The sequence below is a fragment of the Crinia signifera genome, chromosome 2 (genome assembly GCF_055691185.1).
Source record: "Crinia signifera chromosome 2, ASM5569118v1, whole genome shotgun sequence".
In the NCBI taxonomy this organism is placed as follows: Eukaryota; Metazoa; Chordata; class Amphibia; order Anura; family Myobatrachidae; genus Crinia; species Crinia signifera.
The window spans coordinates 6,001,605-6,020,343 of NC_139218.1; the positions used below are offsets into that span (position 1 = coordinate 6,001,605).

Consider the following 18,739-nt stretch of genomic DNA (forward strand, 5'->3'; position numbering starts at 1 on the left):
TTTATCAGTACTCTGCTCCTCCCACTGTGGCTTCAGTATGAGGTACAGTCCTGACGCACCCTCTGCATCTTCTGTATACCCTAACGCTAGGCTGCAGTACCCCATAGAAGATTGGGGCCAGAATGCTGGTGGCTGCCAGTCATAAAACATGTTAGCAAAGATGGCGGGGCCCCGTGCGCCACCACGTAACTCCCCTAAGGATGCACAATTTACGTAATTCAGTCCATATTTGCCTAATCTCCCAGAATGGTCGGGAGACTTCCGATAATTGAGTGGCGCTCCCGGCCCCCCAGGCACTTCTTCCTAGTGGTAATGCTATGCTTGCGCAGGCGCGTCTGTTTCTGCGCAGCCCAGGTGCGTGAACCTGCCGCCATTTGTGTGTTTCAGCGGCGGAGGCTATGGATGTCTGTTATGTGGCCAGCACCCACTCCACCTGTTCTGTGGAGGAGATTGTGACCGCTGCCCCCACCGGTTTCCGATGGTTCCAGTTGTACGTCTACCGCGACCGCAAGCTGTCGGAGCAGCTGGTGCACCGGGTGGAGGCACTGGGCTTCAAGGCGTTGGTTCTGACCGTGGACGTTCCCTACACCGGCAAGCGCAGGAGCGACATCCGCAATAACTTCCGCCTCCCGCCGCACCTCAAGGTCAAAAACTTTGAGGGGGTATTTGAGGTAAAGTCCGTTGTGTATATGTTTGTCTCTTATACCAGAACGCGTCACTAATTCCCTGTACATCGTATTATCCCCTCAGGGATCATCTGTATATTCTCAGATTGAAAGGCCTATTTATCATTGGTTTTAGGGACCCATTTACTAAATATTTGTGGCTAATTCCCCAAAACACCCATTTTCAGGACTTAACTACAAATATTACGTACCCCTCCGATCCCGGCTGCACCGCCGCCAGCCGCATCTCCCAAAGGTTTCTATGGGGGATATGAGTCAGCATTAGGGTGAGCACCTCATCCCTTTAATTCCGGACACATTAATTACACAGGTTCTGTGGCTGACTTCAAGACTCCATTTCAGCTGTTTTTTTTTAATCAGCCACAGAACCTGTGTAATTAATATGTGTCCGGAATTAAAGGGATGAGGTGGTCACCCTAGTCAGCATGGCATCGGGTCCTGGGATTACCGCCATTCTGAGCCTATGGGCTATCGTCATGGATCAGCGATAACCGCATGTGGGCAGTTCCTTTTGCCCCTGTCCCTGCATCAGGACAGGCCTACATTCCCCCAATAAGATCGCATATTGCAGTGTGATTCTTGGGTGGCAGTGTGATCCTGGGCATCACCATGGTGATCCTGGTGGCAGCAGTGTGATTCTGGGGGGGGGGCAGTGTGATCCTGGTGGTGGCAGTGTGATCCCGGTGGCGGCAGTGTGATCCCGGTGCTGGCAGTATGATCCTGGGGTGGCAGTGTGATCTCTGTGGTGGCAGTATGATCCTAGGGTGGCAGTGTGATCCTGGGGGGGAGGCAGTGTGATCCCGGTGGTGGCAGTGTGATCCCGGTGGCGGCAGTGTGATCCCGGTGGTGGCAGTATGATCCTGGGGTGACAGTGTGATCCTGGGGGGGAGGCAGTGTGATCCTGGGAGGGAGGCAGTGTGATCCAGGGATGGCAGTGTGATCCTGGCTGGGGGGTGGGCAGTGTGATTCTTGGGCAGCAGCGTGATCCTGGGCATCACCATGGTGATCCTGGTGGTGGCAGTGTGATCCCGGCGGGGCAGTGTGATCCCGGTGGGGCAGTATGATCCTGGTGGCGGCAGTGCGATCCTGGGCGTCACCATGGTGATCCTGGTGGTGGCAGTGTGATCCTGGTGGAGGTAGTGTGATCCTGGTGGAGGTAGTGTGATCCCGGGAAGGCAGTGGGATCCCGGGATGACAGTGTGATCTCGGGTGGGGCAGTGTGATCTCGGCGTCAGTGTGATCCTGGCGGGGCAGTGTGATCTCGGGCGGCAGTGTGATCCCGGCGGGGCAGTGTGATCCTGGGGGTTAGTGTGATCTCGGGTGGGGCAGTGTGATCCCGGTGGTGGCAGTGTGATCCCGATGGTGGCAGTGTGATCCCGGTGGTGGCAGTGTGATCCCAGGACGGCAGTGTGATCCTGAGATGGTAGTGTGATCCCGGGGCGGCAGATCCCGGATGGCAAATGGGCCCTTTTACTCTTTTATAGAGTTTTATATAACTTGCGTGTACCGTTAGTACATAGGGGCGATGTAGACCTGTACACTCAGGTCTGAATTAGTTCCCCCAGCCAATGGGGTTTGCACATGTACAAACCTCCGGAGGGAACACCTTCGTGCGTTTCATGATTGATGGGGCGACAGGAAGTGGGCAGAGGTTCATCAGTGTATTATGGGCGTGTCCATGCCTGCTTAGGTGGTGTGGCGGACATCGCACGACGTCAGCGCCATCCCCGTCCAGGATAAAAGTAAGTGCAGAGGAGACACAACCGCTCGCATATTAGCACTGGGAAGACCAGAGTGTATATCCGCACACCACGGAATATAATGCAGGGAGGTCACTGGGGTAACAGCTCCCCTTATAATGACAGATTATAATAGACGCATTTCTACTTCTGGTTTTACTGCGTGGCCCCTACAGCGTGGCCCGGGTACTTCTGCACAGTACGCTATATGGGCGGTGTCAGGTCCTTATCACAGCGTGGCCCGGGTACTTCCGCACAGTACGCTATATGGGCGGTGTCAGGTCCTTATCACAGCGTGGTACCTACAGCGTGGCCCGGGTACTTCTGCACAGTACGCTATATGGGCGGTGTCAGGTTCCTTATCACAGCATGGCCCCTACAGCGTGGCCCGTGTACATCCACACAGTACGCTATATGGGCGGTGTCAGGTACTTATCACAGTGTGGTGCCTACAGCGTGGCCCGTGTACTTCCGCACAGTACGCTATATGGGCGGTGTCAGGTTCCTTATCACAGCATGGCCCCTACAGCGTGGCCCGTGTACATCCACACAGTACGCTATATGGGCGGTGTCAGGTCCTTATCACAGCGTGGTACCTACAGCGTGGCCCGGGTACTTCCGCACAGTACGCTATATGGGCGGTGTCAGGTTCCTTATCACAGCGTGGTACCTACAGCGTGGCCCGGGTACTTCCGCACAGTACGCTATATGGGCGGTGTCAGGTCCTTATCACAGCGTGGCCCGTGCACTTCCGCACAGTACGCTATATGGGCGGTGTCAGGTTCCTTATCACAGCATGGCCCCTACAGCGTGGCCCGGGTACTTCCGCACAGTACGCTATATGGGCGGTGTCAGGTTCCTTATCACAGCGTGGTACCTACAGCGTGGCCCGTGTACATCCACACAGTACGCTATATAGGCGGTGTCAGGTTCTTATCACAGCGTGGTACCTACAGCGTAGCCCGGGTACTTCCGCACAGTACGCTATATGGGCGGTGTCAGGTTCCTTATCACAGCGTGGCCCCTACAGCGTGGCCCGGGTACTTCCACACAGTACGCTATATGGGTGGTGTCAGGTCCTTATCACAGCGTGGCCCCTACAGCGTGGCCCGGGTACTTCCGCACAGTTACTATGCTATATGGGCGGTGTCTGGTTCCTTATTGCAGTCAGATACTTTGTAAATACTTTCTCAGAGTCCTCCCCACCAATCACAGCCTTCTTGTTTCCTGGTGCTACAGGACCACTGTGGCTACAATAACTATGGGGTCCCAGCGAACACCCTGGATGCCTCCATCAGCTGGAAGGACATTTATTGGCTAAGGAGCCTGACCCGCCTGCCAATCATCATCAAGGGAATACTGACGAAGGAGGACGCAGAACTGGCGGTGGAACATGGCGTGCAGGGGATCATTGTGTCCAACCACGGGGGGCGCCAGCTGGACGGGGAGCTGGCCACGGTATGTATACACTGCAGTGACATGTCCTGAACCCACGGTATGTATGCTCTGCAGAGTGACACGTCCTGAGCCCACGGTATGAATGCTCTGCAGAGTGACATGTCCTGAACCCACGGTACGTATGCTCTGCAGAGTGACACGTTTTGAACCCACAGTATGTATGCTCTGCAGAGTGACACGTCCTGAGCACACGGTATGTAAGCTCTGCAGAGGGACACGTCCTGAACCCACGGTATGTATGCTCTGCAGAGTGACGCGTCCTGAACCCACGGTATGTATGCTCTGCAGAGTGACGCGTCCTGAACCCACGGTATGTATGCTCAGCAGAGTGACACGTCCTGAACCCACAGTATGTATGCTCTGCAGAGTGACACATCCTGAACCCACGGTATGTATGCTCAGCAGAGTGACACGTCCTGAACCCACAGTATGTATGCTCTGCAGAGTGACACATCCTGAACCCACGGTATGTATGCTCTGCAGGGTGACACGTCCTAAACCCACGGTATGTATGCTCTGCAGAGTGACACGTCCTAAACCCACGGTATGTATGCTCAGCAGAGTGACACGTCCTGAACCCACGGTATGTTTGCTCTGCAGGGTGACACGTCCTAAACCCACGGTATGTATGCTCTGCAGAGTGACACGTCCTAAACCCACGGTATGTATGCTCTGCAGAGTGACACGTCCTGAACCCACGGTATGTATGCTCTGCAGGGTGACACGTCCTGAACCCACGGTATGTATGCTCTGCAGAGTGACACGTCCTGAACCCACGGTATGTATGCTCTGCAGAGTGACACGTCCTGAACCCATGGTACGTATGCTCTGCACAGTGACACGTCCTGAGCCCACGGTATGTATGCTCTGCAGAGTGACACGTCCTGAGCCCACGGTAGGTATGCTCTGCAGAGTGACACGTCCTGAACCCACGGTATGTATGCTCTGCAGAGTGACACGTCCTGAACCCACGGTTTGTACGCTCTGCAGAGTGACACGTCCTGAGCCCACGGTATGTATGCTCTGCAGTGTGACACGTCCTGAACCCACGGTTTGTACGCTCTGCAAAGTGACACGTCCTGAGCCCACGGTATGTATGCTCTGCAGAGTGACACGTCCTGAGCCCACGGTAGGTATGCTCTGCAGAGTGACACGTCCAGAACCCACGGTACGTATGATCTGCAGAGTGACACGTCCTGAGCCCACGGTACGTATGATCTGCAGAGTGACACGTGCTGAGCCCACGGTATGTATGCTCTGCAGTGTGACTCGTTCTTAACCCACGGTATGTATGCTCTGCAGAGTGACAGGTCCTGAACCCACGGTATGTATGCTCTGCAGAGTGACACGTCCTGAGCCCACGGTATGTATGCTCTGCAGAGTGACATGTCCTGAGCCCACGGTATGTATGCTCTGCAGAGTGACACGTCCTGAACCCACGGTATGTTTGCTCTGCAGAGTGACACGTCCTGAACCCACGGTACGTATGCTCTGCAGAGTGACACGTCCTGAACACACGGTACGTATGCTCTGCAGAGTGACACGCCCTGAACCCACGGTACGTATGCTGTGCAGAGTGACACGTCCTGAACCCATGGTACGTATTCTCTGCACAGTGACACGTCCTGAGCCCACGGTACGTATGCTCTGCAGAGTGACACGCCCTGAACCCACGGTACGTATGCTCTGCAGAGTGACACGTCCTGAACCCATGGTACGTATTCTCTGCATAGTGACACGTCCTGAGCCCACGGTACGTATGCTCTGAAGAGTGACACGTCCTGAGCCCACGGTAGGTATGCTTTGCAGAGTGACACGTCCTGAACCCACGGTACGTATGCTCTGCAGAGTGACACGTCCTGAGCCCACGGTATGTATGCTCTGCAGAGTGACACGTCCTGAGCCCACAGTATGTATGCTCTGCAGAGTGACACGTCCTGAACCCACGGTATGTAAGCTCTGCAGAGGGACACGTCCTGAACCCACGGTATGTATGCTCTGCAGAGTGACACGTCCTGAACCCACGGTATGTATGCTCTGCAGTGTGACACGTCCTGAACCCACGGTTTGTACGCTCTGCAAAGTGACACGTCCTGAGCCCACGGTACGTATGATCTGCAGAGTGACACGTCCTGAGCCCACGGTACGTATGCTCTGCAGAGTGACACGTCCTGAGACCACGGTATGTATGCTCTGCAGAGTGACACGTCCTGAGCCCACGGTATGTATGCTCTGCAGAGTGACACGTCCTGAACCCACAGTATGTATGCTCTGCAGAGTGACACGTCCTGAACCCACGGTATGTATGCTCTGCAGAGTGACACGTCCTGAGACCACGGTATGTATGCTCTGCAAAGTGACACGTCCTGAGACCACGGTATGTATGCTCTGCAGAGTGACACGTCCTGAACCCACGGTATGTATGCTCTGCAGAGTGACACGTCCTGAACCCACGGTATATATGCTCTGCAGAGTGACACGTCCTGAACCCACGGTATGTATGCTCTGCAGAGTGACACGTCCTGAACCCACGGTATGTATGCTCTGCAGAGTGACACGCCCTGAACCCACGGTATGTATGCTCTGCAGAGTGACACGTCCTGAACCCACGGTATGTATGCTCTGCAGAGTGACACGCCCTGAACCCACGGTATGTATGCTCTGCAGAGTGACACGCCCTGAACCCACGGTATGTATGCTCTGCAGAGTGACACGTCCTAAACCCACGGTATGAATGCTCTGCAGAGTGACACGTCCTGAACCCACGGTATGTATGCTCTGCAGAGTGACACGCCCTGAACCCACGGTATGTATGCTCTGCAGAGTGACACGTCCTGAACCCACGGTATGTATGCTCTGCAGAGTGACACGTCCTGAGCCCACGGTATGTATGCTCTGCAGAGTGACACGTCCTGAACCCACGGTATGTATGCTCTGCAGAGTGACACGTCCTGAACCAACGGTATGTATGCTCTGCAGAGTGACATGCCCTGAATCCATGGTATGTATGCTCTGCAGAGTGACACGTCCTGAGCCCACGGTATGTATGCTCTGCAGTGACACGTCCTGAGCCCACGGTATGTATGCTCTGCAGAGTGACACGCCCTGAACCCACGGTATGTATGCTCTGCAGAGTGACACGCCCTGAACCCACGGTATGTATGCTCTGCAGATTGACACGTCCTGAACCCACGGTATGTATGCTCTGCAGAGTGACACGTCCTGAACCCACGGTATGTATGCTCTGCTGAGTGACACGTCCTGAACCCTCTCTGATCCTACTAAGCACTTGTGTCCACAGATTGACGCCCTGTCTGAGATTGTGGACGCCGTCCAGGGCCGGATAGAGGTCTATATAGACGGAGGGATCCGCACAGGGAGCGATGTCCTGAAGGCCTTGGCTCTGGGAGCAAAGTGCGTGTTTATTGGACGACCCATCGTCTGGGGTCTGGCATACAAGGTACGTAGATGATGTCTCGCATGAGATGGGAATGCCCTCTGGGGTAGACGGCCCTCGCATTTACCCCACCCGCTTCTCGCCATAGTGCCCATAGGAACTACCCTTGTCAGTGGTCGGTGTGTAACACAAGTGCTGGGGCGGGGGCCTGCTATCACCACCGGTAACAGGGTGTCCAATCGCTAACACCTTATTTTGGCTTTTGTCAGGGAGAAGAGGGGGTGCGGGGGGTCCTGCAGATCCTGACTGATGAATTCCGTCTGTCCATGGCACTGTCAGGTAAGACACTGGCACAGACCCAGTAGGCACCAATGGGCTCAGGTGTGTGTGTCCCATCGCGGTACAAGTGTGAGGTGGGAAATGTGCCCCAGTATGGAGCAGGACCAGTGGTGGCTCTTGGCACAACCAATCTGTATGAAGCACAGAGCTGGCACTGCTGACGGAGAAATGCGGTAACGTTAGGAATATTCTGCAGGATAGACAGACACCAACATCTCATACAGACCACTGGCACCCAGCTGACCCAGCACTTGCTCCAGATGAGGGAGAAGATTTTGGGGTGCCAGGTGGGGTGTCCACATAAAACATGATTCCAGGCCAGTCTGGCTCTGAGTGCTCCATCCTCCATACCCATTCCCTGCCCTCGCCGGATCCTGGGGTGGTGCCAGGCGCATTAGCTACAGGAGACGGACCAGGGTATGATATTCCCACCTCCTCCTGCAGCCGTATACTGAAGTCATTCGGATTTGGCTGCCGAATTACCGGCGATGCTACCCTGTGTATAAGATCGGGGAAATCATAAAAAACAGCATGGGGTCCTGGTTGCAGAAATACAGGCGGGCGTGGGGGGATGGCTGGGTTCCTACTGTATTTCTATAACCAGCACCAGGCTCGTGGCCTGGTTCTAGTTCCCAAAATAGGGGGAACAAAAGAATTAGGGATCCCCCGTATTTCAGCAACCAGCTCAAACAGCCGCAGGCTAATGCCACAGCCGGGGGAGACTTTTGACACAAGTTCCCCCGGTCAGAACATGATTTCCCTGGCCGGCCAGGGCCAGCCACCCCTGGCTGTGGGGGATGTAGTATTGCGTTCTGTTGTTGAGCTGCAAGTCCTAGCAGGCCTCCCCCACATGCAGGGACTTGGAGAACCACAAGTCCCAGCATGCGGGCATTAATGGGCCCATTGGTACTTGTAGTTCCACAACAGGACAAATACCTAAAGAAAACACACACTGTCACAGACCCACCGGTCGCCTGCTCTGATACGTCAATCTGAGCAGCTCTGGCCGTGACTGGGGTTCACTTTGGACACTCGGGTCCTTTCTTTGAGGTACACTGCCACCAGCCAAAACCTGATTTTAGCGCTTGAAACTGCGCACGGAGCGGCTTGGCTCGCACCTGACCACACAATGCAGTATAAAAATGGTAATGTTGGAGCGTTCTCTTCTGAGACTAATGAGTCTTAAGAACACAGTACCAGAACTGGGAATCTCTTATATATTTGGCTACATCTGTCACTCAAAGTGTGTGAGTGTGTGTATAACACATTGCTCTGTTTCTGGACTTCTCCCTTAATTAATGATTGCCAGCACCTGTGTTGAAGCACCTTTCTAATCAATTAATAACATGTGTGAAACAGGTGATGGCAATCATACATTATGAGGGAAGTCCAGAAACAGAGCAATGTGTCCCTCCTGGAGAGGGTCATGTTGGGAGGTATGTGACTGACTCACATGACAGAGAACCAGCCCAGTGAGCCCACAGTGCTAGACATCCTCTGCCTCCCCATGTTGCCCAGCAAAGACACTGCACCAGGTGAGCGCCCCCCGCCGCCCCACCCACGATTCGCGCCCCCCCTGTGACCCCCCTCCCGCGATTCGCAGCACCCCCCCGCGACCCCCCCTCCCGCGATTCGCGGCAAAACACCCCCCCCGTGACCCCCCCTCCCGTGATTCGCGGCACCCCCCCTCCCGCGGTTCGCGGCAAAACACCCCCCCTGCGATTCACGGCACCCCCGCGACCCCCCCCTCGCGATTCGCGGCAATCCCCCCCCCCCTCCCCATGGCTATGGTCGACAATGAAAAAGTTTGACATGAGATTTTGAGATTTATTTTCCATTTTTTGAATGTTCTCATATTCATTCTCATGTGTCGACATGGACACCAATGAAATGCCACACTTATGTCAACATTTACATGTGTTGACCTTTCTGTGTTGATTTTTTCTTGTAGCGATTCGCGGCACCCCCTGTGACCCCCCCTCCCGCGATTCGCTGCCAACCCCCCCTCCCGCGATTCACAGCACCCCCACGACCCCCACCCCCCTCCCGCGATTCGCGGCAAAAAAAAACCCCTCCCCATGGCTATGGTCGACAATGAAAAAGTTTGACATGAGATTTTGAGATTTATTTTCCATTTTTTGAATGTTCTCATATTCATTCTCATGTGTCGACATGGACACCAATGAAATGCCACACTTATGTCAACATTAACATGTGTTGACCTTTCTGTGTTGATTTTTTCTTGTGGCGATTCGCGGCACCCCCTGTGACCCCCCCCTCCCGCGATTCGCCGCCAACCCCCCCTCCCACGATTCGCGGCAACCCCCGCGACCCACCCCTCCCGCGATTCGCGGCAATCCCCCTGCCCCCCCTCCTGCAATTCGCTGCAACCCCCCGTGCCCCCCCCTCCCGCGATTCGCGGCACCAACCCCGCGACCCCCCCTCCCGCAATTCACGGCACCCCCGCGACCCACCCTCCCGCAATTCGCAACCCCCCCTTGCGCGATTCACACCCCACTCCTGCGCTTTGCGGACCCCCGCCCCCTCCCGAGATTCACGACACCTGCGCCCCCCCTCCCGCAATTCTGACCCCTCTCTCGATTCACGGCACCCCCCGCGCCCCTCCCACAATTCACGGCACCCCTGCTCCCCTCTTTAGTCCCCCGTATGCCCACACACCCCTATCACTACCCAGCTTCCTGCTCTCCTGAACCATAACTTCCACCACTGGGGAGTCGCTGACGCTGTGTTGCCCACATACCCCTATCATGCCTCATAGCCCAGCCTCCTGCTCTCATGCACCCTAACTCCCACCCATTAGGAGGAGACACTGACTCAGGGCCACCGTCCTGTACTCCTGTACTGCCACGCTGGACCCTCACCCACTGGCAGAAGCTGCACTGTGTCTCCCACCCTCCTCTTTAGTCCCCCGTATGCCCACACACCCCTATCACTACCCAGCTTCCTGCTCTCCTGAACCATAACTTCCACCACTGGGGAGTCGCTGACGCTGTGTTGCCCACATACCCCTATCATGCCTCATAGCCCAGCCTCCTGCTCTCATGCACCCTAACTCCCATCCAGTAGGAGGAGACACTGACTCAGGGCCACCGTCCTGTACTGCCACGCTGGACCCTCACCCACTGGCAGAAGCTGCACTGTGTCTCCCACCCTCCTCTTTAGTCCCCCTTATTCCCACACACCCCTATCACTACCCAGCCTCCTGTTTTCCTGTGTTGTGACCTCCGACAGTGGGGAGCCGCTGACTCAAAAACACCCTACTATACTATTGCACACACACACCTAAACAACACGCACACACAGCCCCCCCCCACACCCACAAATGTCACTGTACCATCCACACTCTCAATGTACATCTTACTCTGTAACCGCTTTTTAATTAAACAAAACAATACACCCCCCTTCCACATCATATGCTCTCTATTTAACACATTTCACCTATAACTCAAGTTGCAATACAGGCATCTGTCATACAATTCTAACCATATTTCACACAATACAAATGTTCACAAATTAAGGGGGCGCAGCCCCTTACGACGGTGTGAAGAGTTATATGATTTATTCCTAGAAATGCTACAGAGCTTTAAGTGATAAAAATGGTTACAAGATAGTATAATGATTTTAAAAGTACACACCAGTTAAATGCAATTTCAAAAATAAAAAGGGTATAAAAAGAAATGACAGAACTGTATCTTACACGTAAGTACCAATCCTGACGTGTGGGGGGGGGGGGGTCTCCACAAGAAATCTCTGGTCGCTTACAGCCTGTTTGCTGCACCCCCAAGTAGTGACACTGGTCTATAGGGAGAAGTGTCTTAGTTATACCTTGCAGACTCCCTCATCCCTCCCACCCTTGGGATTTGACTCTTTCCATGCTGATCACTTTTTCATGGATAAATGAAGAATTGGTCCACTGCTGTGAAGTAGATTTTACACATTCCTCAAGTGATAAGAGGTAATTTAGTGGCGGGGCAGAGAACCTTTGGCCTGTTGGCCGGACACTATTGCTCTTACCCCCAATCTGGTTTATGAGGGGTCTCCGATCTTATCTGACATCCTAACTTCAGAGGAGTCCAGAGATGGCTACACTCAATCTGAGGGAATACAGACCTCAACCTCAAACCAGGGTCACCTACAGTTTACCCATATAATAAAAGACATGTCCTGATTCCCAAACATCACAGGAGACATACCTTTACAACAATATCAGACATACATTGATCGAACAGATAATCATAACAGGAGGCATACGTTAATTTGATCGATCACCTGATCTGATCGTTACACCTCCCCCTTTTAAAATGTCGCACAGAGGCGGTGACCCACGTCACCGTCTCATCAGTGCGCTATTAACTACATCACCTGGACGGGTAGCAGTGGTCTCTGTGGTGAGACAGACTGCCACTGATTCTGCGGAATCTGTACTAACACTTCCTTATACTTGACGTCTGTCATGGCACCACCTGACGCCATAGCCGGGGCTAGGGTGGGCAATGGGCATAGTCCCTGCCCCTCTCCCAGGAGATAGCAAACTAAAAGCACACAGGTGTCCTCGAACCCATAGTCTGGGAGCACACTGATATAGTGGGAGCTGTGTCCATCCCGGCTGGTATTGACACAGCCCACCACAGCTGTGCGTCGAACTCCTGGGCACGGATTCTCCCCTGCAGCTGGCAGTTTGGCCTTACTCACTGAGATCAGTACCAGACCATTCCGCCACACTCCAAACGGCCATCCCCCTGTGGTGTAAACATTCCAGAACCTCTGCTTAGCTTCAGCAGCCATAAGGTGACTTTGGGCCAATGCTAGCAGGGATTGTAATGTTCCTTGGAACAACATAAGGTAACCCATAATGATGAGGGACATAATTTCAGCCATGGGCCTAATCTTGTCACCCTCGTCCCCTGGGACTCGTAACTCAGCACGTTTAACTATACCACAGGTGTGGGGCATTCTCCCAGCACTATATACAGATTTAAACATGTCTTCCCAGCACCTCTCCTGAGCTGACTGACCCCCCCTCCCCTTCACTGGGGGGAAGGTCCACTCACTCAACACCTCACACCTCATCCTTTTGTGAGGAGATTCGCTCTCTGTGTCTGTGTGTGTGAATTGTGAAGGGGGGCACGTTTCTGCAAGGGGGAATACCAGCAGGCCATTGTCCCCTGTCTTGGACACCTCACAGTCCAGTCCTGCAGAGGTTAAAGGAGCTGAGATTAACCCTTCCACTCTGGGTGGGGAAGCTGTTGCTGTTACAGTCTCAGTAACGGGCTTGTCTTCCACTGGGTCCTCTCTTATACCAATTACAACTTCTCCCACATTGACACACAATACAGTTCCACTGTCTATACCCTGATCTTAGCTATTCACTTCTACAGAAGGGGAGGGGGTGGAGGGGGATCTATGTCCAGGGAATCCCCTTCCACACAGGCAGGGGTTAAATCACAGCTGTTCTGGCCTGCAGCTCTCCTTGTTTGAACTGCTAACACAGGGATTGCCTCAGTACTCCCCACAGCCCCTGCTAATGGTACTTTCACAGCATTATCTGGCAATGATACCTCACATAACTCTACCTTGGTACAGGCATTGGGACCCACTTCCCCCCTGTACAATTGCAATGGGTTAGGTTCTGATAAACACAAGTCGGCAACATCACATACATTTGCATTACCATTGGGGATAGTGTTCTGCTCAGCAGGCGTTACCGGAGCATCCTTAGCCAATACCACTGTATCATTACCAACATAACACTCATTTTTCAAACCACATACATTTATACCGCTGCTTTGTTGTTCAGCAGGGATCACCTCGGGAAAAACAGGATTAGGGAATAGCATTGCAGTATTAATGACATCACTGTCAATTTGATATGCAGCATGCCTCCTCCCCAAATCAGCCTCCCAAATCACGGTATTAGACACAGGGTCCATGTTTCTGACATCCCTGGGGCTTCTTCCACCTCCCCAGTCCAGATATCCCTGAGCCCTGCGCACCTCAGGGTGTACCCCACCCCCACATCTCTCAGCCACAGTCTCAGGAATAAAGTTCTCGGGACTCCCTAGTGCTAAATGCACGTCAGCACCAGAGTCTAGTAGACCAACCGCTACTTGAGTTCCTACCGTATCCACGTGCAGGGTACCTTGGGGCGGTTCCTGTGGTCCTTCCACCCACAGAACAGCGATCTCAGGATTCCCTGCGTGACCTGTCACCGGAACAAGTGACGATTCCTTCCTCTCAGGGCAATGTGTACTGCTGTGCCCCACTTCGTCACAATTAAAACACCTGCGGCCAGTTGCCAAAACAGGCTGGTCCCACACCCTCCCTGCACACAGTCTCCTCAATGAGTATGTCCACTTCATAGTCAGCCCCTTCTGGCAACAAATCGGGGGCCACTGGTGGGAGCATGCTGCTCACATCTTCCAGCAGTTTAAACTGGGTCTTGTGAGGTGATGTCTCATGAGCAGGTTCCATGGTGACTGTAATAGGCAGAAGTACCTTTTCCTGGTGGGGCAAACTGCTCACATCCTCAGCCTCTCCCAGCAGTTTAAACTGGACCTTGTGATGTGAGGTCTCTGGAACAGGTTCCACACCGATTGTAGCAGGCCCGGGTACCATGTCCATGAGGGAAACCCCGGTAGGCTGTGTCGTTGGTTCCATAGCTGGTGATAGAAGCTGTTCCAGGCGATTCCTTTCAGCCTCTGCCCAGCGGCACTGCTCTTTCCACCATGGAGTATCGAGCTTTTTACAATCATAAGCATATTGCTGCGCTATTTCAAAACAGTCCGTCAGGTCTCTCAGCAGTAACCAAGGAGTCGCATCGGGACCCCAGGTTAGAAACTCACCGCGATACATGCCAAAAACATTGCGCTCATCATTTCGTGCACGGGTGAGCCGCTTGATCATCTCCCAGCGGGAATTGTTGGGGCAGGAGATACCTTGCAGCTGACATTCTGTAGTGAGTTCTTCTGGGCTCATAAGCCTAAACGGATAATCATCACCATATGGGTCAGAATACTCACTGGGCTCTTCTGGTGCTGTAGGGGATTGGTAATCTGCAGTCTCCCTGACTGCCACACATCCTACAGTCTCCCTGGTGCTAGCAGAGATGTCAGCTCTCTGAGCATCGGTTGTAGTGTCCAGGGCCAGCTCATTACTCACAACCAAGCTGACACTCACTTGGCTTCCTCTGTCTGCTTCCAAGACAGGGAACTGTGCATGACGCGGTCCGGTGAAATTCGTGTCAGCGGTCATTTGGGACCTCTGTCCCTTGTTAGGCTCCCCATGATTGATAACAGAGTCCACATCGTGATCCAACACATTATTTACTTCTGCAGACAGTAAAAGTTCAGTACGAAGCCCATCTCCTGCTAACTCAGTAGCCACGGCAGATAAAGTCTCACGTAGAGGTTCGCCATCATGATGCTCTGTATCATCCTCCACTGGTTCACCAACAGCGATCAGGCCTCTGAGCCTCCCCAGCACCAACTGGTGCTCACACTCGGCCTGACGCTCTGCAGCCACAGCCTCTCATACGGCTTTCCGCTCAGCAACCTCAGCCTCTCGGTTTTGCGCTCCGCAGCCTCTCTCTTAACAATGGCTTTGCGCTCCGCAGCCTCTCTGTCGACAATGGCTTGGCAGTGCTGCACCAGCTGCAAAGCGAATACGGGGTTCACATTCTTCATTTGCCTGCTAGCAGCTAGAAGGTTGCTCTGCAGTGTAGACTTGCTGGGTCCAGCAGAAGGGTTTAACCCCTGCGCGGCATCGTTTGTACTGTCCAGTGCTGACTGAGCCCCTGGGGTAGGATTGTCCATGGACTGGTTTCCTCCAGCAGCTAGAGTCCGATCGGCATCCACTAGTGCCTGAATCAAACGTTTTCTACTCTGGCCAGACCAAGGGATATTCCTCTGCACACACACGACCGCCAGGTCATCTCTCCTCATCTGCTGGTAATCAGCCATCCTGAGTCTCACACAACAAAAAAAAAAAAAGAAAAGAAAACAAGAGAAGGGGGGAACAGAGATTGCACTCACTGTGTGACTTTTAAAACTATAATAAAGCTCTGAGTTCTGATTCTGGTGATGTGGGTATTTCTCACAAAATTCTACCCACATCACTTAAGTTCTTAAAGAGTAAAATGAATTCTCCACCCCACCGCTTGCCGCCAAATGTCACGGACCCACCGGTCGCCTGCTCTGATACGTCAATCTGAGCAGCTCCGGCCGTGACTGGGGTTCACTTTGGACACTCGGGTCCTTTCTTTGAGGTACACTGCCACCAGCCAAAACCTGATTTTAGCGCTTGAAACTGCGCAAGGAGCGGCTTGGCTCGTACCTGACCACACAATGCAGTATAAAAATGGTAACGTTGGAGCGTTTCTCTTCTGAGGCTAATGAGTCTTAAGAACACAGTACCAGAACTGAGGATTATATGATTTATTTCTATAAATACTACAGAGCTTTAAGTGATAAAAATGGTTACAAGATAGTATAATGATTTTAAAAGTACACACCAGTTAAATGCAATTTCAGAAATAAAAAGGGTATAAAAAGAAATGACAGAACTGTATCTTACACGTAAGTACCAATCCTGACGTGGGGGGGTCTCCACAAGAAATCTCTGGTCGCTTACAGCCTGTTTGCTGCACCCCCAAGTAGTGACACCGGTCTATAGGGAGAAGTGTCTTAGTTATACCTTGCAGACTCCCTCATCCCTCCCACCCTTGGATTTGACTCTTTCCATACTGATCACTTTTTCCTGGATAAATGAAGAATTGGTCCACTGCTGTGAAGTAGATTTTACACATTCCTCAAGTGATAAGAGGTAATTTAGTGGAGGGGCAGAGAACCTTTGGCCTGTTGGCTGGACACTATTACTCTTACCCCCAATCTGGTTTATGAGGGGTCTCCGATCTTATCTGACATCCTAACTTCAGAGGAGTCCAGAGATGGCTACACTCAATCTGAGGGAATACAGACCTCAACCTCAAACCAGGGTCACCTACAGTTTACCCATATAATAAAAGACATGTCCTGATTCCCAAACATCACAGGAGACATAACTTAACAACAATATCAGACATACATTGATCGAACAGATAATCATAACAGAAGGCATACGTTAATTTGATCGATCACCTGATCTGATCGTTACACACACACTAATAAAGTACAACTTTAATACATACTACACACACACACACAACACACACATACTCAATTGTAGGGTCCCCCTTCTCCAGTAGAATACATAGGGATATGTGTGAAAAGAGATGATACTCGCCATCCCTCTGGCATAGATCGCTTCCTCTTCAGTCCATAGTAGGCATCCACGAAAAAAAATAAACCGAGTACCCCGTATCCAGCAAACTGAGGAGCTGCAAGTGTGTTGACACTTGCAGCTCCTCCCCAAGAATGATGTCAGTCAATGGGTCATTCCTCAGTCAATCAGGAGCGGGCTCAGGGGAGCTCCGCGGGTGATTGGCTGTGTGCGGCTCCATTGATGCCCATGTTATAAGTTTAACATGGGCGTCTATGTGCGGTTCTCGACATAGACGCCCATGTTATGGTTGTAGCACAGATTTGCCGGGCACATTGTACTGTAGTGCGGGGTAATGTGCGGTTCTCGCCATAGACGCCCATCTTATGGTTGTAGCACAGATTTGCCGGGCACATTGTACTGTAGTGCGGGGTAACGTGCATTCTGGCCAGAAAACAAGCAGGTATCCCGTCACTGCGCTGTGTCTCCTCATTTCCGCTTTTCCTCTTGTTCGCAGGCTGCCGGAACGTGTCGGAGATCAACCGGAATCTCATCCAGCTCTCTAAGCTGTAGGACTGGCACAGAACTCGCTGTGCGGGAGCTGAGACCACAAATTCTGCCGCCAACCAACCCACCACCCAATGGCTGAACAGACATACCCCTGCTGTGGGGCAGGAAGGGGCAATAATGTGTGTGAGAATTTACATTTGTCTGTGGGATTAATTATTACGGAGCCCCCTATTACTGCGCCAGTGACTGAGAGGTTATTACAGCACCAAGACCCCCCAAGTGCCTTGTTACAGCACCAAGACCCCCCCAAGTGCCTTGTTACAGCACCAAGACCCCCCAAGTACCTTGTTACAGCACCAAGACCCCCCAAGTGCCTTATAACAGCACCAAGACCCCCCAAGTGCCTTGTTACAGCACCAAGACCCCCCCAAGTGCCTTATTACAGCACCAAGACCCCCCAAGTGCCTTATTACAGCACCAAGACCCCCCAAGTGCCTTATTACAGCACCAAGACCCCCCAAGTGCCTTATAACAGCACCGAGACCCCCCAAGTGCCTTTTTACAGCACCAAGACCCTCCAAGTGCCTTTTTACAGCACTAAGACCCCCCAAATGCCTTATTACAGCATCAAGACCCTCCAAGTGCCTTATTACAGCACCAATACCCCCCAAGTGCCTTATTACAGCACCAAGACCCCCCGAAGCTCCTGCGAAGCTCCGCGCCATGCTGTCTCACCCCACCCAGGCCGATGTCCATTACCAGACCCTCACTTACGGCTCCCCAGTCTCTGGCAGCGGCATCTGGACGCCTGACCAATGATACAATAAAGATGTAACCATACAGAATGCGTGATGGGCCTTTATTTCACATGGGAGAAGAGGCTGCCAGGCCCAAGGCCGTACAGAGACCCTATTACCTCCACTTGTGTAAGGTCAGAGGGTGAGGCCACCACAGAGGGATGCACTTGGCAGGGGCAACAGCAATAAGGTAGACAGGGCCATAGGACAACACAGGAAAAATGTCTACATACCTTCAGTCAACATGGTCAAAGGATCGACACAATAGGCAGGCATGGAAAAGGTATCAGTAGGTCAACCTTTCCCATGTGTCAACCTATACTATGGTCTCTCGAACAATAGTGACCGACCTGAGAGAATGTGGGGCAGCCTCAGCTGTAATGGGGGTTACAGGAGGAATGAGGGAATGTGGGGCAGTCTCAGCTGTAATGGGGGTTACAGGGGGAATGAGGGAATGTGGGGCAGTCTCAGCTGTAATGGGGGTTACAGGGGTAATGATGGAATGTGGGGCAGCCTCAGCTGTAATGGGGGTTACAG

The 18,739-nt window shown here is 52.9% G+C and overlaps 1 protein-coding gene across 2 annotated transcripts in view; it reads left to right on the plus strand.

Annotated features, from left to right (window-relative positions):
- HAO2 (hydroxyacid oxidase 2) overlaps positions 1-17,888 on the plus strand; it is a 31,237-nt gene extending 13,349 nt beyond the window's left edge. For both annotated transcript variants that reach the window (XM_083171485.1, XM_083171486.1), the window contains exons 4-8: positions 388-671; positions 3,665-3,883; positions 7,185-7,343; positions 7,550-7,619; positions 17,413-17,888. In XM_083171485.1, coding sequence (XP_083027611.1) covers positions 388-671; positions 3,665-3,883; positions 7,185-7,343; positions 7,550-7,619; positions 17,413-17,468 — 788 coding nt within the window. In that variant the 3' untranslated portion in view covers positions 17,469-17,888. The remainder of the gene's footprint in view (positions 1-387; positions 672-3,664; positions 3,884-7,184; positions 7,344-7,549; positions 7,620-17,412) is intronic.
- The last annotated feature ends 851 nt before the right edge of the window (positions 17,889-18,739 follow it).